General features: G+C 41.0%; 13 protein-coding genes across 13 annotated transcripts; 6 read left to right on the top strand and 7 right to left on the bottom strand.

Moving 5' to 3' along the window:
• Positions 1–35: 35 nt before the first annotated feature.
• Positions 36–839, bottom strand: AW171_hschr2246 (pyridoxal phosphate homeostasis protein; the record flags this gene model as incomplete). Its single annotated transcript, XM_018130178.1, has 1 exon — positions 36–839. One exon carries the CDS (start codon positions 837–839, stop codon positions 36–38), a length of 804 nt encoding a protein of 267 aa, XP_017985726.1.
• Positions 840–1356: 517 nt separating this feature from the next.
• IST2 (Ist2p) lies at positions 1357–4284 on the top strand (the record flags this gene model as incomplete). The annotated part of the gene is made up of 1 exon (XM_018130179.1): positions 1357–4284. One exon carries the CDS (start codon positions 1357–1359, stop codon positions 4282–4284), a length of 2928 nt encoding a protein of 975 aa, XP_017985725.1.
• Positions 4285–4523: 239 nt separating this feature from the next.
• On the bottom strand, positions 4524–6497 carry POL12 (DNA-directed DNA polymerase alpha subunit POL12; the record flags this gene model as incomplete). Its single annotated transcript, XM_018130180.1, has 1 exon — positions 4524–6497. The coding sequence occupies one exon, from the start codon at positions 6495–6497 to the stop codon at positions 4524–4526; it is 1974 nt and encodes a 657-aa protein (XP_017985724.1).
• Positions 6498–6655: 158 nt separating this feature from the next.
• STU1 (Stu1p) lies at positions 6656–10924 on the bottom strand (the record flags this gene model as incomplete). The annotated part of the gene is made up of 1 exon (XM_018130181.1): positions 6656–10924. One exon carries the CDS (start codon positions 10922–10924, stop codon positions 6656–6658), a length of 4269 nt encoding a protein of 1422 aa, XP_017985723.1.
• A 425-nt stretch (positions 10925–11349) lies between these two features.
• AW171_hschr2242 (uncharacterized protein) lies at positions 11350–11634 on the top strand (the record flags this gene model as incomplete). The annotated part of the gene is made up of 1 exon (XM_018130182.1): positions 11350–11634. The coding sequence occupies one exon, from the start codon at positions 11350–11352 to the stop codon at positions 11632–11634; it is 285 nt and encodes a 94-aa protein (XP_017985722.1).
• Positions 11635–11868: 234 nt separating this feature from the next.
• RIB1 (GTP cyclohydrolase II) lies at positions 11869–12774 on the bottom strand (the record flags this gene model as incomplete). The annotated part of the gene is made up of 1 exon (XM_018130183.1): positions 11869–12774. One exon carries the CDS (start codon positions 12772–12774, stop codon positions 11869–11871), a length of 906 nt encoding a protein of 301 aa, XP_017985721.1.
• Positions 12775–13377: 603 nt separating this feature from the next.
• Positions 13378–14400, top strand: HEK2 (Hek2p; the record flags this gene model as incomplete). Its single annotated transcript, XM_018130184.1, has 1 exon — positions 13378–14400. One exon carries the CDS (start codon positions 13378–13380, stop codon positions 14398–14400), a length of 1023 nt encoding a protein of 340 aa, XP_017985720.1.
• Positions 14401–15868: 1468 nt separating this feature from the next.
• On the top strand, positions 15869–17332 carry SHE1 (She1p; the record flags this gene model as incomplete). The annotated part of the gene is made up of 1 exon (XM_018130185.1): positions 15869–17332. One exon carries the CDS (start codon positions 15869–15871, stop codon positions 17330–17332), a length of 1464 nt encoding a protein of 487 aa, XP_017985719.1.
• Positions 17333–17889: 557 nt separating this feature from the next.
• PET9 (ADP/ATP carrier protein PET9) lies at positions 17890–18798 on the bottom strand (the record flags this gene model as incomplete). Its single annotated transcript, XM_018130186.1, has 1 exon — positions 17890–18798. One exon carries the CDS (start codon positions 18796–18798, stop codon positions 17890–17892), a length of 909 nt encoding a protein of 302 aa, XP_017985718.1.
• Positions 18799–19390: 592 nt separating this feature from the next.
• Positions 19391–21964, top strand: AW171_hschr2237 (Zn(II)2Cys6 transcription factor; the record flags this gene model as incomplete). Its single annotated transcript, XM_018130187.1, has 1 exon — positions 19391–21964. The coding sequence occupies one exon, from the start codon at positions 19391–19393 to the stop codon at positions 21962–21964; it is 2574 nt and encodes an 857-aa protein (XP_017985717.1).
• Positions 21965–22030: 66 nt separating this feature from the next.
• AW171_hschr2236 (uncharacterized protein) lies at positions 22031–22333 on the bottom strand (the record flags this gene model as incomplete). Its single annotated transcript, XM_018130188.1, has 1 exon — positions 22031–22333. One exon carries the CDS (start codon positions 22331–22333, stop codon positions 22031–22033), a length of 303 nt encoding a protein of 100 aa, XP_017985716.1.
• An 864-nt stretch (positions 22334–23197) lies between these two features.
• AW171_hschr2235 (uncharacterized protein) lies at positions 23198–24199 on the top strand (the record flags this gene model as incomplete). Its single annotated transcript, XM_018130189.1, has 1 exon — positions 23198–24199. The coding sequence occupies one exon, from the start codon at positions 23198–23200 to the stop codon at positions 24197–24199; it is 1002 nt and encodes a 333-aa protein (XP_017985715.1).
• Positions 24200–24325: 126 nt separating this feature from the next.
• Positions 24326–24622, bottom strand: AW171_hschr2234 (uncharacterized protein; the record flags this gene model as incomplete). Its single annotated transcript, XM_018130190.1, has 1 exon — positions 24326–24622. One exon carries the CDS (start codon positions 24620–24622, stop codon positions 24326–24328), a length of 297 nt encoding a protein of 98 aa, XP_017985714.1.
• Positions 24623–25105: the final 483 nt, after the last annotated feature.

The raw sequence follows: 25105 nt of genomic DNA, 5'->3' as shown, positions 1-25105 counted from the left end.
AATGCATATTTAATTACATCTAGTATGCGCATGAGCTATGCTTTTCTTGGAGGCCGGGCACCGAATATGCCTACGCCAACTCTAATTTCATTCGAACCCTGTTTAATTGCCTGCGCATAATCTGCGCTCATTCCCATAGATAGCTTCAAGTCGAGCCGATACTTACTGTCCAGTTTCTTCTTCCACTCAACTAGCTTCGCAAAGTCCTTATTCTCTTCAGCCTCTCCATGTGAAGCATCCCACGAGCCAATTGTCATGAGACCATGCAAAATCACATGCTTGGAATCGCCTGAGAGAAAGAACTCGACGACCTCAAGAATATCCGCCTCTTCACTAAGGCCCGCTTTCTGCTCCTCGCCAGAAGTATTGATCTCTATGCTACAGCGAATAGCCTCTGCCTCAGGACAATACTTGGCACGTGCCTCTGCCAGCTTCTTGGCCTTCTGAAGCGAATCAACTGTCTCCACAGCATACAGATTCTCAATTCTCGCAAGCTGCTTGCACTTGTTGGTCTGCAGCGACCCGATGAAGTGCCATTTCACATCGCGTGGCAGAACAGCCGCCTTGCCCACAAGTTCCTGAACATAGTTCTCACCAAAGTGCCTCACTCCCTCGTGCTTGTAGAGAATCTCCAAATCAGTCGCAGGCTTTAGTTTAGACACAGGAAGTAACTCCACATCCTGTTTATCGCGCCCATTAGCCGTAGTACATTCAAAGACCTTTTGCGCAACATTTTGATACGCAGTTCTAAGTGTAACTTCTCGATCAACACCTTCCATATTACTCCCTAGCCCTCGAACCGCCAGCGAAATCCCCTTTCGAATTATTCTGGTTGCCATTTGCACCTCTTATGGCTATGAATAATTAGGCATCGTGAGCCACCGCTTATTCAACCCCGTACAGAGCGACCGAGAGGCTTTTCATCTGGTCACATGGGCTCCCTTTTGACTCCGGGGACTCCTTTAAGATTTTTTTTAAGGATCACCAAGTGAATAGAAGAAACTCTGCAGTAATCATATGATTATTCAATAGCAAAGAAATAAACAACACCTCAATTGGAAATTTAAAGAGCAACAATTAAGGACAAGGATTAAAAAATAACAATTCTTAGTTATCTCTTTTTAATGATTAATAGTTAACCTTGTAAAAGAATTAACTTGAAAAGATATACTTTACATTTTTTTTTTTCCTTTAATAAAAAGTTATAGTGCTACTCAATACACGTTATAGTTACTTACCGTGTTGTGTTTCAATTTACCCTTTATTAGGCGGTGGACTTACGGACTGAAAAAAAATAAAAGCTTATTCTCTAGGATTGTTCACTGTTCGTTTCAATAACGACTGTCAATAGTAAAAATGTCAAGTTTAGATGAACTAGATGCTAATTTTGTGCTCGATGTACAGTATGACAAGTCGGTATTCCCCCAGTTGATCAAAGAGTTAGAAGTATGCGGATGCTCCTATGAGGTTAGGCCAGGTACTTCAGAAAAAAACGTTAGCTTATTCATAAGGGATAACAGCGATGTTTTACCATTAAAGGTTGAAAAGTATCCAATAGTTAAGAGTGTGATACCTTTCCGTAATTTCGAGGATAATAAACGTCTAGAACGTTTGGTGGGCAACCTAAATAAGGAATTCTTACCAAGTATTAATGAATTGGTTGAAATTGCTGCTATAACGAATAATCCAGGCATTGCTCTATATTTTGCCTTTCAAAGGAGTTATACTTTGTGGTTGATATCGTTAGGATTAGTTGGTTTAGCCTTCAGGCTATTTACAAGGCATGGTCCCTGGGAGTTCAGCATGTTTTACTCTATTGCTGTTTTAGTTTGGGGTATGGCCTTTGCGGTTGATTGGAAGTATCGCAGCGAGCCATTATATTCGAAGAGATTGGGTTATAAGACGGCAATACCTACTAAGGATTCAAAGAGTGTTTTTGTCAAGAAATTATGCTTTATTCCCATTGCGATTAGCTTTACTGCATGTCTGGTAAGCTTTCAATTCGTATGCTTTTTCATTGAGATCTACTTCACGCAACTCTATCAAGGACCATTCTCAAGTATCTTGTCGTTAGTGCCTGTAATATTGCTTTCAGCATATGTTCCGGTGCTTACAAGTATTTATAATATTTTTGTTAGATGGTTGGTTAAATGGGAAAACGGGCCAAATCCTGATAAGTCAAAAGCCGAGAAGAGCTTTGTTCTGCTTTTCTTGACCAGTTATGTTCCACTGCTGATTACCTTTTTCGTTTACTTGCCTTTGGGGCATAAACTTAATCCCAGATTGGGCTCAATTGCACACCTTTCTAAACAGTACAGGATTTCTGTGATTGACCAGGATTTTAAGCTTAACACAAGTCGTTACAAGACGCAGTTTTTCTACTTTATCGTGACCAACCAGATAATAGCTTTATGCGTGGAAAACCTACTGCCTATTGTCATGGGGAAGATCATGCCTATAATTAGTAGGCAAAATAGCCCAACTTCTGCATACAACAGGGCCCAGCAGTTAATCAACGAGAAATATCCTAACGACTCTGGCATAATTAACAAGGCGAACGCATATAATAATAGCCCATGGGGGAAATTTGATGTTGATGCCAATGTGAGGAAGATGGTGATTCAATTCGGTTATATAGTCATGTTTTCCACTGTCTGGCCCATTGCTCCATTAATATGCATTATTCTTAATATTATCATTTCTAAGTGTGACATGTGGAGAGCGTTGACTAAGCATACGCCGTCTCTTAACAAATATGCCACTGCAGCAATGAAGGGGTTCGAACCTATAACATTATCTCCATGGAACGTGGTTCTTGAGTTTTTGGTCTGGTTTGCCTCTCTTGTTTCTCCAGCGATTGTCATAATGTATAGGAATTGCGATTTACCAGGTGTGGGATATGGTACTATGGCAAGTTCAAGTCAGAACTGGTTCCTCAAATCCCCAATTCGTTACGAATGGAAGTTGATATTTATCTATGTTATGATTGCTGAGCATCTTGGCTTATTCTTGCGTTACGCATTTAGCATGATTGCGTCTGCACCGGATTCAGCTGATCTCATAAATGTTCGCTCAGAAAAGCTAGGCGTATTGAAAGAACAGGAACCAATTAATCGCGGCTCTATTGACGAGAAATATAATAATCGGGTTATCCACGAAACCGAAGAGATAGTTGGCACACTGAGTGCTAAACCAAAGTCTACACTCCACGCTAAACATAACACAGGGGCAACATCTGCTATTGGGGCCGAGGATACGAAAACCTTGCATATATCTGGAGCGAATAATACTAATGGCTCTTCTACAGGAACTATGACGCGCGCTTTTGGTGAAGATAATGTCTCTGGAAACGTTCATCCCGTACCAGCACCAATACCTGTAATGAAACAAGCTCCAAAAACTGCCCTCCCACCAATACATACTGCATCAGAAATGCATAACACTGGTCCAACGGTTGCTGCAATTGCACATAAGAATACTGACAGAATTAATAGTACGAAAGAAACTGCAATGCCGCATACCATACCCTCACCAACCAACGATGAACCCGCATATACGGGTGGAACAATTACTGAAAGTAACACACCAGTTTTAATGAGCCAATCTGATGCTGGTGCTACATTACCTGAATATATTCCGACTTCCAAGAATTATAATGAGAGACAAGGTCATATGAAGAACAACTCAAGTGGTACGGATTCTACTACACAATATAGCGCTGATGTCAATCTCATAAGTCCAGGCGAGGATGCACGAGAAATAACTGACAATACTAACTATGCGCCAAATCTTTCTCCTGAGGATACTTACGTTGTACTAGAAGATCAGAATACGCCCTCAGTGGCTGGAAATAAAACGCGACCAGATGTTCTCCAAATTAAAACTCTACCACATAATGAGGCTCAATTCCAACGTATAAGACCCGAAAATGAGATCCCAGAGACTCCAATAAAAGTTAAAAGACTTGTAGTAGAGCCTCCAAGCGAGCCACCTACTAGTGTTACCCAGGGTCTATCATATTCGCAAGAGTCAGTTGATGAGGTCTTAAGCCCCCATGAAGAGGCCCAGATACCATACGCAGTACCAGTCGTTTTGCCTAAAGATAAAGAAATTAGAAAAACTAGCTCGACAGAGCTAACAAGAACAAATACAAAGAAGTCCAGCTCTATCAAAAATATAACAAAATTCATTAGCACACCTATGAAAAAGGATTCTGAACATTCATCTTCGAAATCTAAACATAGCCTAAAATCTCCACTAAGCAAGCTAAAAAAGAAGTTTTGATCTAATGATGTAATTAATACTTTCTATTTAAACATAGACACTAACCATTCAATGGAACTCGAACTATACTCAATTTTAGCTTCCCTTCTTCTAAGGATAACTACCTATTGGTAAAGAATCTCAGTAAACTGGAGATCCTGATTGTACTAATCTCCTATTGCATTCTTGACTTGAATTGTAAATCCAAATGTATAGAACATAAAGTACTAACTAATACCTGTAGATATTTCGTATTAGCTTTACGCAGATAAGATATCTACTCTGGCACGTTTCCAGATATTATGAAGGTAAACATCTTCATTTCCAGTTACCTTTGTCAAGCAACCGACTTCCAAATCCGGAGGAGCTATAGATAATTGAGCATAAGTTCCCCTAGACCCACCTGCCCTTATGAATATCCCAGGATTTATCATTAAAACATTTTTTACAACCCTGACGAAATGAACTAAGTCGGAAGGTATTATCATTATGTCGGGAATAAAGTCGCCAACAAATTCAGTTAATCCTAAATATGGAAGTTCTAAATCAGCACCAGATATATGTTCTCGATCGTCTCCAGAAGCTGATTTTCGAGTACTAATACTTCCTGGGATGCATGGATAGAACCGCCGCTGCTGTAATATATGTTCGCTAACTCTATCAAACCTATTCTTTGACAAAGTTTTCGTCCCTTTGGCTATTTCCTTAATATCTTTAAATGTATCGATATTAGAGCATCCCATAAAGAACTCGTTCAGTCGGAATGTTGCTGGATTTGTATAGCATTTAAAGTTCTTCGGTAGTTGTAAATCTCTCCTTGAAAATGAATCCTGTGGATATGAAACATGTCTTGAAAGAGCATCTTTCGTTGACGGAATCATGACTACCTGGATATTTGGGTTAATTGATTTTAATATGGGAGATATGACCTTCATAAATATCTCATCCAAAGTTCTTGGCTGAACTTTCAGATTTGGAAAGTTGGGTACTTGTCCAGTTTCTATTAGAGGGTGGGTTATATCCAAAAATGGCCCAAACATAACCAAAACATGTGGCTTAATTGTAGAATTGACTCTTGCAACAAATTCGGTCAAATTAGAGAAATCTAAAGCATTTCTTGCTGTATAAGGGCCGCAAGTAACTATTACTTTTGTATGTTTATTTTCCATCGCAACATGGGCTTCCTGAATCTCTTGTAGAGTTGAAACAGGTGAGTTCAAATGGGGAAGTTCGAGCAACTCTTCTACTTTGAAATACTCGCCATTGGCGTTTTTACCGCGCATAGCAACTATTTGTCCAGGAAACAATGAGCATTCATTTACATCCGTAAGGTCCAGCTTAACCCGTCTGCCAATTCCAACCGAGCGTGATGTTTCAATAGCGACAGATTCCATATTAATACGTTCATCGGAAGGATTTTCAGGAACGATCCTACCGACACATGTTACTGAAGATTGTGACTGTATTGTTGGATCGCCTATGTCACTATTTGATAGTTTGAAATGCTCCTGCACTATATCAGTAAAGAAATTGATTTGTTCATCAAGAACTTCAGCAGAATCCAATAAGCTTTGCCTCATCGTACGATATTTATACTTCTTGGCATCATAAAAAGGAGCCAGCCTCACTTTCTGCTCACTGTCCATATCAATTCCTTCCGCAACAGGCAATTCGGTATTTATTGAATGAAGAGTTTTGTCTGCTTCAATGTTACCTCTTAATGGAGTTGGAATCTGAGCAGCCTTGTCTATCAAAGTACCATTAGGCGTATATAAACCAGTTTTACTCGAGGAGGTATTATTCAGCCCTGCTTCATCAGATAATTTACTAGGTGTAGGCTCCAACCTTCTTTTCTTTAACATTGGCGTCTTCGGAGATCCACCAAAACCAAATAAGGAGGGACTTCCATTTTGTCTAGGTACCCTTGGTTTTTTAGTAGCAGAAGACCCGGTTGCCATCAATGAGCCATTACCATTCGTCGGATTACTACCCGCATATGAAGATGTAGCATGCTTTTCAGTTTGTTGTTGAATGAATACCTTAAAATTATCCAAGCTAGTTTTATCTAATGAGTTCACAGCTTCCTTATAATGATAGGAGAATTGCTCCCATTTAATATAGAGATCATCAGCTGTTAAAGCATAAAGTTTCATATAATTCTCCAAAATCGCGATGACATCAGGATTATCTGCTTCGGGACCAAAATTTGATACCAGTTCAGGTTTATAGGTCATGAGTATAAATAAATTAACGTTATGCAAATAAAATGATATAGATATTAATCTATAATAATGATTCTAAGTATTAAGATGAATTTTAGATGACTTTAAACTGCCTAATTAAAAATCTTATTAAAATGATGAACACCAAACGCCAAAAAGTATTAAAATATCTAGGTCGTCCTGAACGATTTCACAAGATCAACCTCTTCAACCAGTAACATACTAAAAGTTGACCTTACTAACTCTGGTGGACTATTCATTTCAACTAGGATAGCATTAACTTGTGATAGGAGCTTAATTGAGTGGTAGCGCCACTCAGTAAAATTACTACTCACATATTTTTGCAGAAAATTGGTCAAGCTTTGTAGAATGTCTAACGATAGTAGCGTATCCATCTGAGTGATAATATTATCAATGGTCTCCAATATGAAAGCAACTTTTATACGCTCATTTGAGAGTCTTAGTTCTTTTATGCAAGTTTGGAGTAGCTCTGGGAGGTATTCCTTATTATGGTGTTCAATAAGGATCTCACGAAGTTCACAGCTACATATATAGAACTCGTTTTCGTATGAGGATAAGTTCGATAGTTCAGAAAACATAAGTGAAGATGCATCTTCAATAAAGTCACTTGACAATAGGGATGTAGATAGTTGAAAATTTGCAATAAGTAATGCAGAATAGAACACTAGGAAGTTATGCGTATGTGGGGATTCAGAACTGTCAACTAGATCGGTAATTAACGTCCAAAGTCGACTTAGACCTCTAAATTTTGTTAACCAATGAATCAATTCACTAGTAGGATCATTTGATATTGTTCCAATTATTGAGGAGATATCCGTTATTCTGGTGTTGCCGTTATCTATTGTATTAAAGTTTTTTTCGATCTCTGTGACATTCATCCCATTCATGTCCAATACATGGATGTGCTCTAATTCAAAGTAGGTTAAAGACGAGGGAGATAGAATTGACAGTACGTCAATGTCTACCTTCGAGGAGATGAATAGTTTATTATTGCCAGAGTTAGCGTTGCCCTGAGCAGATTTAGAGTGGTCAGTGAAAGGATCTACTTCTTGCGAGAGCTTGGTGTGTGTTTGCCCAGCGGAAGATTCTTCATCGTCTTCCTTGGTCATTGGCCTACTAGAATGATCTTCTTCATCACTTTGGCGTCTAAGTTCGATTTCATTAATTGCATCAGATAATAATTTGGAATCCTCGTCCGTAAACTGTAACCTTGGTGACTTTTCCATTTCCTTATCGACCAATTCAGTCATGCCTCTGAAACTACCGTGTGTTTCACTACCATTATTAGTAGTATTGTCACTAGTATCGCCGTCATGTCTATCCCAGTTCTTATTAATATCGATTATGCGTGGGATCTCATTGAACTTTACACTATGGACCTGTTTATCCTCATCAAAAATATCATCTAGAGGAAATCCGCAATTGTTGCGATCTTCCGAATCCCTAAACTTCTCTTCATCAGCCATATCTACGTCGGATTCCTTATTGAGCTGCTGGTAGACACTAACCACTCTCGTCATTTCAGTCAGATTTTTGAGTTCATTAGACACAGGCGATCTTCTTTCGTCATCACAATACTTCGACTTATTGTCATGGAAACGTCGATCGTTCTTTGAAGAGCCTTCAATAAGAGCAGCTGGTGCATTATCAATTTGCCTAGGAATCGGAGTATCAATATTGGAATATTTTAAGTCTGTTACTAAAGTCATTTCTAATAGATTCGCAGTATTATCAATATCGATGTTTTCATATGCCAAAGGACTGTCATTTTGCCTTGCACTGCCCTGATGAGAATCTCCGGATATTTCCCTGGACATAATTGTCTGTAAATCAAAACTTGGGTTATGCCGTTGTAATTTATTTGCAATTTTAAACTTGCTTGATGTTGGTGCCTCGCGTAATAACTCAATAAATTGTGAGTTATTAGCGTTATAAAGAGTTGATATTAATGTGTAGTAGTTATCCATGTTAAAGTCATTACCTGATGCTTTAAACACATTAATACATGTTGTGCTGAAAAGTTTATTATCAGCCGGGAATTGGAAACCGTTTTCAATAATGTCAATCAATACCGTGAAACAGTAATTGAAAATAACTGACCGATACTTCACATAGTAAAGAAATAATTGGTCATCATGCGCTGGGAAAAATTTCTCAAATGAACTGGTGATAGAGTAGATTATATCCTCAGGAGGAAAATTGTCGATAATAATAGAACTAGGCTTTTCATTGATAGCACATAGTTCAACTAAATTTATCAACGGAAGCAGTTTGTAAAAGGAAGATTTCCCTGTTAAACTACGGAAACTTTTGGGTGATTGAATTGATAATTTAACCAACGATGGTAAAAGTGTTTGTGTGTCGATAGGAGCTTTCATCAAAAGCAAGTTTTCTAAAATCTGAAGACCCTGTTGATTTTCATGTAGAACACTTGAGGATATATATGAATACATGTTTTCCAACTCCCCCTTAGACGCCTGTTCTATATTTTCTTCCGTATTGGTATCCGTATTCAGATACTTCCTTACCAGCGTATTTGGATTGCTATTTGTTAAATCCTCTGACAGATCCAAAGCCTCACTGTTAACGTTTTCCATGTCAAGATGTGATGAAAATGCATCCTTTAATGGTATTGAATTGGCTTTCGCAGCGGACAACTGCTTCTTGGACAATGTCAGGGTACCGGATATCGGACAATTCTTATTCGATGGATCACTCAATGAACGTGAACCAACGCCATTGGCGAATGAGTTTGATGCTAGTTTCTGTAATGTCGATGAATGTGTGGGAGCCGCATAACTTGGAAATTTTCTAGGCCCAAGGCTGGATCTCCTGGAAGACTCATTGGAACTGGCTGACGCGACTACATTATAATCAATACTTAAGTAGGACGGTATCGAGGTTTCGATTATACGGCGCATTTGATTAGGTAAGTTATCCAATATCCTTTTCGCACTAATATTGTTTACTGCGTACCAATACCAGAATGTAATTCGCATAGCCTCACGAACTTGCGTCTGTGCATCCGTTAAACCTTTCTGTAGCCATTCTTCGACTAAAGCAGATGAATGCTCTAACCTTCTATGAAATCGTATGATATAAACACGAAGGAATACTGCAGCGTACGCCCTAGGTGAAATATTCTTGTCCCGAGATAACGCATGGCATTGTTGAAATAGCCTGTTATGGTAGGGAGTATTACTCAGAAGAATTATTGCAGTTGCAAATGCCGTCTGTGATGCGATTTTCTTCGTGGCTGAAAGCAAGCTACGCAAGGGAATTAATAGCGACTCTACCAATGGTTCCAACCTCGGGCCTAACTCTATAGACATCTCCTTTATCAAGTTGCACGCGTGCGAAGAAAGTGTTGTTCTAAGGGATAAAGCAGCCTTGGAAATGCAATCCGTAAGATTTAATTCACGGCATATTTGGACAAACTCATCGGGAAACTGTCTGGATACATTCCCTTTCACGATCCGTCTAAGCAAGATAATAGCATCCTGCCGCTGCCGCCAGTTATGCTCTGTTTCCTTCAGTGCCTGGAAGCACCCCGTAAGTTGTTCCAAATCCCTCATCAGATGTTCGAATGACAGATAGTCCTTTGTATCCCCCATGCTGGTTCTAATGGAATTTGCAGGCAATTCATCCATAAGACGCGCAATCTCCTCTTCAGGTTCAAACGGACTGCTCTCTGATGTACTCCCACTCTCTGCAGACTGTGGCAGGGAATGCCCTGCTCGCAAGAACAGATCCAGCGACTTCTGTCGCGTTATTTGGCACATTATCTGCTGGATCGATTCTTCACTGTAATATTTCTTGAGAATATCATGTATCAACTCTGCGTCTCTTCCCCCACTTTCTGTCGTATTGTCATCGTTTAAAACCTTGATCCACAGGTCAAGAAATCGATTTACCAAGTCCATAGGGTTCCTATTATTTACTTGCTGTAACTGGATCAACTCATCCATGAACAACAAACATTTTGTCCGGTCTTCCGACCTGCTTTCTAGGCAAATCTTAGCCAATTCCGTTTCAAACTCACTAGGCTTGCATAAATAGATCGCCTCCAACGATTTCACCGAGCTAGCCCATACCTTGCGCTCCTGTGACCCGCTTCGTAGTAAAACAACCCGAATCAATGAATTAATGCGCTGATCGGTAAATTCGTCCGGCTCCTGCATTGCAACCCTCTTGATCAAATAACATAAGGACGAGTGACTCAAGTGATGTAATTTTATCTCCAGGCCATCTGCCATCAAAAAATCCCTTAAAACATCGAAATATTCATTAATTGCACTGCTATGTACCAATTCTTTCTTAACATGTGTCTTAAAAGCCATCAATATCTGCAATTTCTCAATCCCTGATACTTCATTATCGCCAAGCTTTTTCAAATTATGAGTATTAGGCTCCTCCATTTGAATTGTTGAAGTCCAATTCAGTGCCAATAATCCTATCTCTATTCTAGTATAACTTTTGTCACACTGATCCTTTGTTTACTACGCTTATTAATTAATTAAGCTTAATTGTCTTTATAAATCTTGCCCCCCAAAATAAAAAAAATCTCGAACTTTGTGGACTCAACCAGTCGCATCACGTGACCACTGACGCCGATGCGTCAGCACATTTTTCCTATCTGAGTAGGTGCAGCACCTTTACAAGGGCTATATGTCAGCACCGACGTCTTAACGACCATTGCCCTTTCACCGATGACTGTGATTCATGATGTAGTTTAGGGAGTAATTTATCTTATATAAAAAGCGTAAGTAAACGTTGTAGGAGTATTACATGAGCGGTAAGTAAGTCAATATATAGCAAAGAGCAGTCAGAAGGTAAAGTAAGGATGCAATCTCTATACAAGTTGAGCAATAAATCGCAATTTCAATCTAGTGAATCTACAGGGTCGACAATGTCGTTTCTAGCAAGTGCGCCTGTGGAGTTAACCACAGTTGCTGGGTATAACGATTTTTTAAGGTCACATAAATCGAGGTCCACTTCAACACTTTTTAGTGATGATGGTAGTCTGGGATATGTTATGGAGGATGGACGTATTCTTGCTACAATTACGGGAGAGGCCAGGCACTCACTAATAGGGTTGTTTTTGTCTCCTTCGGGGAACTTTTCATGATCAGGGTTGGCGTTTGCATTGGCAACATTTATGATATTTACTGTTATCCTAGAGTTCATTTATAGAGAAGTTTCATCAATAAATACAGTTTCTATTGCTTTTTAGGGGAATAGGAGTCTTAAGAGTTGAATGTCTGGTATTTCTATTATGTGTAGCTTTTCCTGTATAATTTACGTACACTTAAAAGGGTACGGGCAGTTATTCCAGAGGAAGGAGATATATATACAAACGATGTTAACCCAGGGTGTTCATTTCCAGCGGCGGAGCGGATCCGCGCCTATGCAATCTTAGGGGCTTTTGCAATAAGTGACCCATTCTTTCTATCTTCGTTACTAGATAATTGTTCACCTCGGGTGACTTAATACCCTCGCCCTCGGTAGTCCATGATAACGGCACCATCGGAACCCTTTCCACACAATGCAAGGTTGGAGGACATTCGACTTCGCGTACCTTATCGGGGTTATTGGTGAGAAGCCGTACCTCCTCAATGCCCAAGTCTATAAGAATTGCCCTTCCAATCGAAAAGTCACGTGCGTCAGCAGGATGCTTTAGGAGTAAATTCGCCTGCACGGTATCCGCACCCAAATCCTGCAAATTGTAGGCCTTAAGTTTTTCCCCAAGTCCAATTCCACGCCCTTCCTGTCGGAGATAAACGATAATCCCATGGCCGGCGCCGCCCACAACACCATCCTCTTCGGCAACAGATATGAGATGCCCTGCACGATCAAACTGTTCGCCACAATCACACCGCGCGCTCCACGCCGTTTCCCCAGTGTAGCACTCAGAATGGATTCTCACAAGTGTCTGCTTTTTACACCATGTAGTCTCTGGGCATACCTCTAATTCCCCAGAAGCGTCAAATGTAAGTTTCATGTCAAGTTTAGTGTCTCTATCCGCTTCTGTGCGGCCTGGGAATAGTCTCCCAACATATGCGCCCCGAACCATCCGGCTATGCTGTGTGTCATTGGCACGATATCTAAATAAGGACCTCGAACGTATATCTTCGCCAAAGACAATAGCTAAATGCTCTTTATTATCTACATCATTCTGATATAAGTGTAGAAATATATCTGGTCCGCGAACTGTAGGAATCCTAGCTCTTGCTATGCATGTCACCTTTGGTAACTTATGATTTGTCATGTGCGGTTAAACTAGTTTTACTCTATCTAATAGCAATAATGTGATTAACTACCTCCAAATAATGTAAAACTATCTAGTGTCTAAAATTGTCCTTAACTGCACCCAACCTGTAACAGCCTTATATGCTATGTTCTGTCGCTGTGATAACTTAGTACATTAGTAACCATCCACATTAGCAATGTAGAGACCGTTGCTTTTTGTTACCTATGTTCTAGAAAGCATTCTGTACGTATTTACCCGGCCTTTTATGTCTGTGTCGTCAAGCTCCGGCTGTTTCAAGATTTACAGGCGTTACCCGGTCTTGGTGATTGTTCCATGGTTGTATATACAAAATTTCGCTAGTATTTGAAAACTGCTACAAAAAGCTTTATTTTTTTTGCCTCCCTTCTTTTTTGTATAGGGTTGTTTATTTGTGTAATTATAGGGTGTCAGTTACGTAAAGGTAGCAGAGCAAAGTTGCGAGGTATTGTTTTGATCCTTGAAAGTATAGTTGAAATTCTAGGCGTCATTTAAAGATATAGACAGTCAAGGGCTTGGTGCAAGTCGAAATTTCAAAAATAGCCTTTATAGAGTTACCTTATTACATTAGGCGTCGTATTACTGATGATAATGAGCGATACAACTGCAGCTACCGCAACAGATTTGCCAACGACTTTAGCAGACGTTGGAGGTGCCAGCGCTGGTACTGGCACGGAGGACGCGACAACGACAAAAATTTCTAATAACGGCGCTTCACCGTTGACGTCGACATTCCAACCATCGCAGACTGTTACGCAAAAAGTGTTGTTGTCATTGAGAGAGGCAGCGAGAATCATTGGACCTGGTGGTAACACTATCAACAATATTCGGACTACGAATGGAGTGAAGATTGGTATTTCACCTAAGGAGAAGTCATGTTCAGACCGTATACTAGAGGTTTCGGGTGGTATTACCGCTGTTGCTAATTCTTTGGCTGGTTTGGTGAAGGTATTGACTGCTGATGACTCTACAGAAGAAGAGTCGGGTGAACAAGAGCACGAGCAGCACGTATTTAAGCACCTTAACTTCATACTCCCTCCTCCTTCCCTGGACGAGATCGAAGATCCCGAGAAGTTAAAGCAGATTGGTAACTTGCGGTTGATTGTAACTAACAGTCAGGTCTCCTCTATTATTGGTACGCAGGGCGCTAAAATTAAGAAGCTAATTGAAGTCCATTCAGTAAAGCTGGTGGTATCTAAAACCTTCCTTCCTGATTCCCAAGATAGGATCTTGGAGATTCAGGGGTTCCCTACTTCGATAGCGAACTGTATCAAAGACATCAACCAAACCTTGATCAACGATGAGGTTTTGCAGACAAGAGAGAAGAGGTACTACCCTCATTCGAAGCATTCGAAAGATATCCACGTTACTGCAACCGTTGGTATCCCAACTGAGTACGTAGGAGCGCTATTGGGTCATGGCGGTAACCGTATCGCAAACTTGAGAAAGTACACAAGAACAAAAATTACTGTGGCGCAGGAACCAAATCAAAACAACGAAAGAGAATTTACAATTACTGGTAGTGATCAAAAATCTGTAAAATTGGCTCAAACGATGATATTTAAAAATTTGGAGACTGAGAAGGAGAGACGCCTGGAAAAACAATGAAGCTCTGGTTGCATGCACGTAATTACTACATGTGCAAAGAAACTTGAACATCCAAAAGTCACTCCACCCATCTACGCCCAGGAAAGATCTAAAGTACAAACTCTCAAATCAAATCAATCAAGCCAACGAAATCCCAAAGCTAACAAACACATATTCGATTATATGCACGGATTGATTCTAGTTTTTTTTTTAAAATAAAAAAAAGCGTAAATTAGAAGAACCCCTGCCACTCCACCAGAAGAATCTTTACAAACGCTTAACAAAAGAAAAAAAAAAAAAAAAAAAAAAAAAACAAGGGTGAGGTGATTCAATTTAGCTCGGGTCCACAATTACAGCTTTTGCACGCTCCGTTTCCCCTTCCTATTATCTTACACCTCCATTTGAATACGTCAAAGTTCTTTCCTTAATCCATCTGGGAGTCGGGATTGGCCTTTCCAGTAGGAATTGACCTACTCATGAATATAAATATGATGTTACGAGTCATCCCTCTTTAATTTCCATTGCTGTAAATGATTTGCCCCACTGTATTACTTAAATTTTCTTCTTCTTTTATATTGATATCTAACTATATAACTTACTATCATTATGTATGTGTGTATTATTATTTTATCTTAGAATAAATCTCCGGTGCAAACGTCAACGGCTACTTGTAGAACTCTTCGCACGTTAATAATTACTCAAATTGTGTTTACATATTGCCTTCTATAAGCCTGCTTATGGCATCAACCAGTTCCAGTAAACTAACAACACTAGGGATACCTAACAAGTCGGTTACAACCATTGCATGATAAGAGAATGTAATCTGAGTCTCAGCAGACTCCTTATATTCTCCAGTAGGCTTACATTTCATGTATTTGATCACTTTTAGCGTGTTGTTTATATGTATGTAAAATCAGGTCATTGTTTGTTTTGGTGTTTTTCAGCTTCCTGATCTAGATCGACGCTACATCGGCAACTTCACCACAAAACAAATCAAGGAAATACTCTCAATCTTGACGTTTCCAATCAAAAATCCTAATAGGATTTCGTTATAGAACTCTAACTAGCAGTATTAAAAGATTTTAAGGAACCCTAGGTCTCCTAATCCCTTAATCTTCCAGGAACTGTGCTAAGTCAAACCTCGATAAAATAAAGGACGCTGAAGGGCATTGCTATTAGCAAATTGGAATCTAACAAGTGTTTTCGGCAAGAAATATACAGGCTAAACTTCAAAAGCTATTTGTTTTTTTTGTTTTAGCCTAGATTGTGCGTTTATCGGTATTGAATAGTGATACTAGATTTATTCAAGTAGAATATACTGGCGCTTAGACTAGTAACGATAGTTACGCTTGGATAATCAACACTGTTTTTGGCATACTTTGTTGGTTATATGACTATTGGTCCTTCTGGAAATAATAACAGCCCTTAAAGATATCCATACAACAAGAAACAGGACAAGACAAAAATATTTATTACTGCTGTTTTTGCTATGTTGCCAATGCAAAATCCATCATCGCACGGCGGCTTCCCCCAGCAGTATGTGGAAACCAATCAGAAGATAATAGAAGAGCTTGGTGTCTCTAATCGCCTGGGAAAAACTGTTCTCAATGAGTTGGATTATAGGGCGACGAATTTAATAGCCAACCTAAGTCCTTTAGTGATTCCCGTTAATGCAGGACATTCTGACGCAGTGCATCAGTCGAGGTCAGGTTATGGGTCAAGATTTGAAAGTATTCATGGGGAACTGATTCAAAATATGGATTCAATCGATACACATTATGCGGTAAAACGTAATCGTCATGGGTTAGACGTGCCGGCCACGCCCAAGCAATATACAACAATCGAAGACGCTATATCATCTGCATCGTCCAATAACAATGAAGATAGAGAAGCTGTGCTATATAGTAAGCGAGCCCGGAACGTGATGGGTAACGCTGTGGAACGATTAACCAATAGCCCAATTACGGACATAACAAGGCGTATACGAAGACTAAGAATGCATATGAGTACTCCGAGAGAGCACCACCGGGAAAAGGAGAGACAAAGGCGCAGATCATCAATAATGCGTCAGTCTTTAGCTTCCGGTGGCGAGAAGGAAAATAATATACCTAGGTCTAAGGGGTATAACAATCTTTACAACGAGTTTAAGAATGATAGAAGTTCGTTAACTTCTTCGAAAGGTAATGATGTGCATTTTCCAACGTTTGCAAAACCTACGATTACTTCAATAAAGAAAATGAATAATGGGTCTGCCAAAGGTGTACCTGATTCGGGATCTGTATTTTCCACGAAAAGAGAACCTCCCGCATCTTCATCACCATCATCCACATCTTCAATTTTTACTCATACAACAAGACAGCATAGTACATCAAGGCAGAACCTATCGGCATCAACGGGGTTTCTATCAGGGGGGTTTTCAGGAGGAAACCGTTCTAGTTCTAGAATTCGCTCATGCGAAGGTGATGGAAATATCAGTGGGAATTTAAGTGGCAGTAGTGGCATAAGCTGTACTGATCATATTGATGGCACCTCTGCTCCAAGATCTAGCAATTACACTTTCGGTAGTGACAACGGAAAATCAAAACCTAAAGTCATTGCTTCAAAAAGCGTGTTTGAGAGATTATACAATAGCTCATCGGGTTCCACCAACCAGAAACCATCCACTATTCGTAAGTCGAAGACCCAAGGGGACCTAGCTTACATCAGGGGCTCCAAACATAATGAAAATGGACCAAGCTTATCCTATGAAAGTAATTTTAGCACTCGAAACGGTAATGGTGTTAGTACTATATCAAAATCAACCACCATGGGAGATTTAAAGTCAGCTAAGGCAAAAGGACATTTGACAGTACGTCCGGGTAGCGCACATAAATATGGCTCGACGTATGATCTCGCAACAGGGACTATTGGAAGCTCTGCCAACGCAAGCAGTAAAAAGCCATTATGGAGATAATGAAATATTATGGCAATGAACACAATTACTATAAGGTTAGACGATAAAGGAGAGACATTTTTTCATTAACAGTGCCACCATATAAAAGGAATGCCAAATAGGCTCCACCAAAAATTAGTACCATACATATTGATAATTAAAACACATCTACAATTACGACTGGAACCTTAATGTTCCTTTTACGGACAGCCGGCCAGGCTACCGATGTAATAATAAAGATTTAATATTTTTTTATAAAAAATACTCTATTTACTTTAACAGTTAGTTGAAGTTATATATTCATGAATATTCAGGCTTGTCAGCGGACAAGCTGCGCTAAATGAGGGGTCCGTAGTATTGCTGCTAGAGTCCGTTTCTGCAGCAAAAGCCATCTCTAACGAGGCGGCACCTACGACCAGTTAACCCAACTCATTTGCAATATAAACCCTTCTACAGTAAACAGGATCAGCAGATAGTCTGAAACAATTTAAATTCTTAATAACAAGTTCATATTATAACAAGGAAAACAAAATAAAAAAGCAACTTAAACATCTAGTTCTTGGGCTTAATTAACTTGTTTAGAACTTCTTACCGAACATGATTAGCTGCAATTGGTCGTACAAGGACAAGACACCGGCACCGGCAACACCTCTGACGATGTTAGCAGCACAACCCTTGAACAAGGATGGAACACCCTCAGCAGCAACGATCTTACCGAAAGCGTCGAAGGCACCGCTGTACTTAACGGCTTGACCGGAAGTCATCATCATTCTTCTTCTAACAGTGTCCAATGGGTAAGAAGCAGTAGCAGCAGTGGTGGTAACGGCCCAACCCAATAGGAAGGAAGCAAGGAAGGAGTTCTCCATGTCACCGGTCAAGACCAATGGCTTCAAACTGTCAAACAAACCGAAGTACAAACCTCTGTAAACAATAATACCTGCAACAGATGGCATGAAACCTCTGTACAAACCAGCAATACCATCGCTAGCAATGGTCTTCTTGTAAACATCAATCAAACCGTTGAATTGACGTTCACCACCCTTCTTAGCAGACTTACTGTCAGCAGCCAATCTAGTTCTAGCGAAATCCAAAGAGTAAACAAACAACAAAGACAAACCACCAGCAACACCACCAGATGCTAAGTTGCTGACAAACCATTTACCGTAACCGTTTTCCTTCTTAACAGAGAAGATAGCCTTAACCTTGTCCTTGATAGCAAAGTTCAAAGCTTGAGTTGGGAAGTAACGGATAACGTTAGCAGTGTTACCTCTCCAGAAAGAGATGACACCTTCGTTAGTGAAAGTTCTCTTGAAACAGTCACCCATACCGTTGAAACGCTTGTCCAAAGTACCTTGCTTGATCATTTCATCTTGGTTTTGGATCAAAAGCTTAACTCTTTCAATTGGAGCAGCAACAGTCTTGCAGACTGCGGCGGAAACACCACCCATTAAAAAGTTTAAAACGAAGTTAGATTGATTGTCAGCCATTTTCACTAATGTATCTGCTTTGTTAAAAGTACTATCTTCTTGGGGTAAACACAACAACAATTACTAAAGCGAACGTTTAAGAATTAAAAAGTTGATAAATGTTGGCAATTTAAATAGATCGGCTCTTTATTAACAATAGTCTACATAGAAACTCACCTTGGACACGATAGATAAATAGCGCAATGAAAAATTTTTTTTTAATGGAGCCTACGGAATCGCACACGCTGATTGGCTGGACAAACGGCTAAGTCACGTGACTGTAAAACAAATAGCCGCCCACGGTTTCCGGGTAACCATTGGTGTTACCCGGATTCCGGTTCGGAGGTCTAAACTTCATTCATGGCAAAAATAAGTTGTCATAACAAAGTGCTCCACACGTTGCTAATTGGTAATAAGTAGCCTAAAACATAATGAACAAACCCTGCCTTTGTATTAGATCGAGATTACATTGATTTATTACAATTTTTGAGCAAAAGTTCTGAATTAAGAGTTGGATCGTCTATCGATTATATTGACTTTGAATATACTTTTGTCTGTCAATCGCTAGAACACTCTGTAAAGCTGTGGGAATTAGGCGGAACAAACGGTAACTATGTCAGAGATGGACTCTAGAGTACCGCGGAAGCGGGTTTCAAAAGCATGTGATACTTGTCGCGCAAAGAAGATTAAATGTGACGGAAAGGATCCATGTTTGAACTGTGAGAAGTACAGCTTGTGCTGTACATACACGTATGTTATGAAGAAGCGGCAAGCGGCTTCCACCAGGGTTTCCAATCGTAAATTGCTTGGCGATCTTAGTTCGCGGCTGCACCGGTTAGAACAACTGTTGGTCGATGTTTCTTCGAAATTACAGGGTCAAGATACTGAGGGTCAAAGGTTGGAGGGTTTTGGCGGCAATGCTGAAATTCATTCGCCAGTTGCCGCGAGTGATTACGATTCCGACGAAGTTAGCGACGACGTGAGTATTGATAAGTCGTCTAGACAGCAGCAAACGCGCGGTACGACGGACATTGAGTCATCACCACTGCACACTGCATCTGATGTTTCTGACGCGCAGTGTCTGAAAGGCAGCCAGCTGCCTGTTCTATGTCCGGACAAAGCTGACACCTACTTCGGTAATCATTCTTCTATCGGGATTTTTTCAAAACGGGGCCTCTCATACTTGCATATGGCGTACGGTAAGTCTGCGGATTTTTTGCTGCCACTTATAAGACTGAACAATTTTGTTAAAATGAATCATGAAATGTTTTATGCCAAGTTTTTGTCTCCTAGAACACTGAATTTGATTCCGCCATGGCCAACGAAAGAGCAATGTGAAGAACTTTTTCAGGTCTTCCTGTATAAGGTGCTTCCATTATATCCTGTTATTTCGCCCGACCAAGCAACCGCGGTGTTTAGCAGAATAAATGAATCGATTGAAGATCTGAATATTACTGACCAATTTTTGGTGGGTACTATAATGCTGCTCGCAGTTGTAGTAAAGGGATTTAACACAAAGGAGGAGATAAACAGTAAGTGGGATGAGATGGGCAACAATATGCTGATTCGGACCGTTAATATTGTCCAATCCACGTGGACGTCCTCAGTACCTGATCCAATCGGTTACATGCAGGCCCTTATCTTCCTCTGTATATACTTGGAGAATTCCCCGGTGCCTCGGATGACTTATCTACAACTGGCAAGCGCCATCAGAATAGGCCAAACTCTCGGATTGCATCGCAGAGAGACATACATGAATATCAAAGACCCTGTTGAAAAACGCCGTCGCTTGGACATATGGTGGTGGTGCTATCGTTACGACAAGATGTTCTCCGCGTTCACAGGCAAGCCATCCCTCATACATGAACATGATAACACCTCGTTTAATGATTGGGATTTTTATCAGCTCCTGCATTGGCAAGTATACCCAAACGCCGGGTATGACTTCCAACCTAATCCTCCTGCAGGCTTTGAACTGGAAAAGCAACTTTCGGGCCTGCTAGATTACGCAAGTAAGCACAGCATCCATTGTTTGGCTCAAACACTACCATACCACTATTACAAACTGTATAGCATACAGGGTTACGCGTACGTCAAGTTGCTGTGTAGTAAAGCATCTACAGAACTAAGTCCCGAAGGTCGCTTCCAATGCATTAAAGATATTGTGGAACGGTTGGACACCCTCAAAGAGTCTCTGCCTGAAATTTTGAAACCTAATTATAACCTAGAGTCAATCGCAGAAATGCATGCCAAATTAGTCCTGATGCGGCAGGCAGATGAAGATATCCCGCTTGTTAACCATATTTACTCCAAGATTCTAATCTTTTACATCAAGTTTTACTGGACGTACACCCTAGTGTGTTGTTCCGTTGTACAGACACCTTGGGTACGATCTACTCTTCCGGAAACAATAAAGATTGCTAAGCCATATCCGTTTTTAGCCGACTCCGCGGAGAATGCAGCAAACTTACTAAAGCTGGTGGACCACATGTTTAGTCATGACGAACACAGTCACATGTTGACGGAGTTACTAATGGGCTATCTATGTGGATTCTTGTCCGTTGTGGGAAGCATGTTTCTCCAAGATGAATTTGAGCTAAAGTACCTTCTCCTCCTTACCCAATGTTCAAACACGGTAGTGTCGGTGGCAAGGCGTAGGCGCGGGATCTACACCTTTAAGTGGGCTATCGTCGCCCTGGTGACAATTCATATTTTGAAATTGGCTGTGGGCAAGTACAATATGCGAGTATCAGCATTGAACTCGGACGCCAACGTTTTAGATACGGCCTCATATACCGAAACCCTAGACTCGCTGCACGAGATGCTCCACGAAAGCTGTATCCTCTATTCCAATTGTTTTGACGACAGCAAGTCCGCCGCATCGGCGATCAATATGTGGCCAATTAAAAACTCGCAACCCGGCGACTGGTTTGGCAATAAAAACCCTGACCCTTCGCTAGCAGGCACCCCAGTAGAGGGATACCATGCCGGTAATCTCGAAAACCTTTCAGACATTACCTTGGCGGGTCTCCCACCCATGTCTAACCCCCATTATGTGGAACTTCCGCTATTCGATATTAATCCAAACTCCATTGTTGAAGAAGTCTTGGCAAACGTCGACGTAGACTTCAATTTCGACGGTCTCTTCCTGAACGATGACGCTCTTGAAGGTCCAAGATTTTATTAACTATTACCTAAAAAACCTCTACACAGTACTATTTATTGTTCATGCAAAGAGCCGCCTTCTTTCTCACTAGCCGCCTGCGGCTGCGGCGCCTTCTCTGATATTTTTCTGTTCCATCAAAACTTTGTCCAACTGTTGCTGGCTATCAAAGTCTTGGTTCCACCTACATACACGGCAACACAATTGGTTCCCCCAGTATAATGGAATAATTGGAACAAAGAGTACAGTCACAAATTCGCGTTTCTTAACAGGATAAACGCTATAACTCCTGCAACTCGGACAGTACAATTCATTGTACCTTCCTGCTTCGTTGCCGGCGTAAGGCTTCACCCATTCGCGTTTACCGATAAACAACGGCAAGCAAATAAACATTCCTTCTATTTTGTTTTACTTATTTCCTGTATCCTGTAATCTAATTTTTCAAAAAAAAAAAAATTTTTATTAACTACCAGCGTTTCAAGTCTATCTTCAATGCGCACGCTATTATACTCTCCTGTATTTAAAATAAGCCCCACTTTTATATATCTAACTGCCCCTTTTGGGCCCCTTTTGTCCGTCACCACGCCACATTTTGGCTCCCCTAATCCGGGTAACAACGTAGCGGTTTCTCATCCTTCCCTTTCGGGCCTTTACTGGGCAAAAATAGCCGCGCCGCGTGGGGACTAGGTGCAAAGTTGTCACGCAGGTTCCCAGGCTAGCCGCATGGGATGCGTTTTGCCCTGATGATCTTGTACCTACGCATGACACTTGTCCGAAAAAGTCCGGGCGGACTAATATTTACTGTTTGAGATTTGATTAATCTCGCGTCATAGAAATGACTGACAGATCTGACTCAGGAAAGGTTTAGTTGTCCAAACTGAGAAGTTTGAATTACAATACAAACACAACAAGGGAATCAGATGATAGGAGAGCTTAGAATTCGATATGATGAAGGAAAAATAAATAGTTGAAGAATAAATAAGCGTTTATGGAAGCAAGTTAAAATGCATCAAGGGCGCGTCGTAATTATTGTATGTGTATATACGCTAGAAAAATAAAGTTAGTGCAAGTGCTTCCAAGGTAAATTAAGTTTTCATTCTCTGCAACTATTATTGGTGCGGGAGTGAGTTGTATCTGGTTATTGTTGGTTGGTGAAATATTGTTATATAGACTGGCGGTAGTAGTACCTTGAAAAAAAAAAAAATAGGATCCAGTATTTGTAGAGTGGGCCGTCTTTTTGCATTGTTTTGATTAGAAATGTTATACCTGAGCGTTGAAGATTGCAAGTTTGTGGAGGGGGGTTTGGACTTGGTGGAGGAGTTTGAAATAGAGTGCGATGTTGGCTGGAAATTGGAGTCAGAGAGTGATATGCTTGGGTACCCTGTGGCGAATGTGCCGGGAAGCATCGGGAGGTCTAATTCTTCTGTATTTTCGTACTCTAGCAATTCCAGTGTAGGACCGGCTTTTGGGAATGTGACGGCATTGGAGCCAGAGAATGGGTTGTGGACGCCTGCCTTTGAAGAGCGGGTGGACGAGTTTGGCGTTGGTGGTGGAGAGGTTGATAATTTGGGAATGCAGCAAAAGGGCTGTAGTGTGGGGCAGTTGTCTCCCATTGAGAATAGTGAGCCGTTACAAGTTCAACAGTGGCAGCAGCCGCAAGATGAGGTGCCACAGCCGTTTACGGGATCTGCACAAGGTAATGTTGATGGTGACCAGGTGAGTGTGGGAAATAGCGGCAGAGGAGGAAGTAGTAGAAATAGTAGCAGTAGCAGCAGTAGCAGTAGCAGCAGCAGCAGCAGCAGCAGCAGTATACGTGGTGAAAGCAGGGGCGCGGGCGCAATCAATAGTAACAGAAGGGTTTCAGACTCGCGGCTGTCTGCGCGAGGTCTGGCGGAGGTTTTAAAGCTGAATTCGGCTGAAGAAGCTCTGCGGCGGGAGCGGTTTGTGCTTGATATCCTTAAGCGCGAACTCCATTATCCTTTAGGTTACAAAACGTGGGTACGCGATACGACCAAGGAGTACCGCTCGGAGATCTTGGAAGTACTGCACAAGCGTGTTAGTGTCAAGTACCCTGAATATGACAAATCGGTGCTAGAGACAATTATCCGGCGCGCGACCTACTACATGATGCAATCTAGATTGCGGCGGGAGCGGAGAGCAAAGGCCAAGGCTAAGCGCGCGAGACCGGCTTGCTCCGGTGACCTTGAGTCAACTCACACACCAGAGGAGCCAGCTAAAAGTAACTCTCCAATCTTGTAGAAATGGATACGTTTGCAATTGTATAATAACCCATCTCAGTTACTATCTTTGCCTTTTATTATAAGTACATACAGAATCGAAATCGTTACAAACTATTAATAAACCCCACAACTTTTTTTTCTTCGTTTAGAACTTAGTGAAAGAGCCCTTCTTATTGTTCTTACGGGCTTTCTTCGCGCGTCTGTAGTTCAGATGTCTAGCGTCACGCCACCCTGCAGTGCTAATTTTCTTGGCTTCTTGCTCTACTTCCATTTTCATTGGAGCTTCACCCGATTTGGCCTGCTCTTCCTTTTGTTTCAAAAGATTGTCCTTCAGCTTCTGGGCTAGACGAGCAGCACGTTCATCCACCACTTTTTGGAAAACAGCAGTACGCTTTATCGATTTAGCATTTAGATGTGATTTGGCACGTAGTGATTTCGCCATGGTCCGATATTGCAGTACTCTTCGCGGCAGTACAATATGTATTACTCTTCTATTCTATATATTTTTCAACTACAAGGTGATAAATTTTCAGTATAAAAAAAGAAAAGTCTCGACTGTTTCGACCGTACATTTATTTCTACATCCGTACATTCGTCTTCCTCTTGTCCTGAGTTTTTTTCTGTAAATCTGTGTTAACAAAATCTTAGCTTCCAGATTTTCTTCACCGCAGACCAGGCTACGGCCTCCCTAGCATAGGCTGTACTTTCTCCCGTTTCGCCAATACCCCGAGCCTAGACTGGTGCGGTTCCGCAACAACGGGACAGAGCTCGTTCCACCGGCTAGGCTCACACTCCCGTCCGGCACAATGTTCTCCCATCACCACCTTACCGTCACAGACTGACGCTAAGCAAAACCTCTTAATATTAAGTACTCGAACCTGCTAAGTAGTATTACAGTCTAGAAAAACGTTAAGGACCAAGATCA

Source organism: Eremothecium sinecaudum, chromosome II (assembly GCF_001548555.1).
Source record: "Eremothecium sinecaudum strain ATCC 58844 chromosome II, complete sequence".
In the NCBI taxonomy this organism is placed as follows: domain Eukaryota; kingdom Fungi; phylum Ascomycota; class Saccharomycetes; order Saccharomycetales; family Saccharomycetaceae; genus Eremothecium; species Eremothecium sinecaudum.
This window is presented reverse-complemented; position numbering and strand designations above follow the sequence as displayed.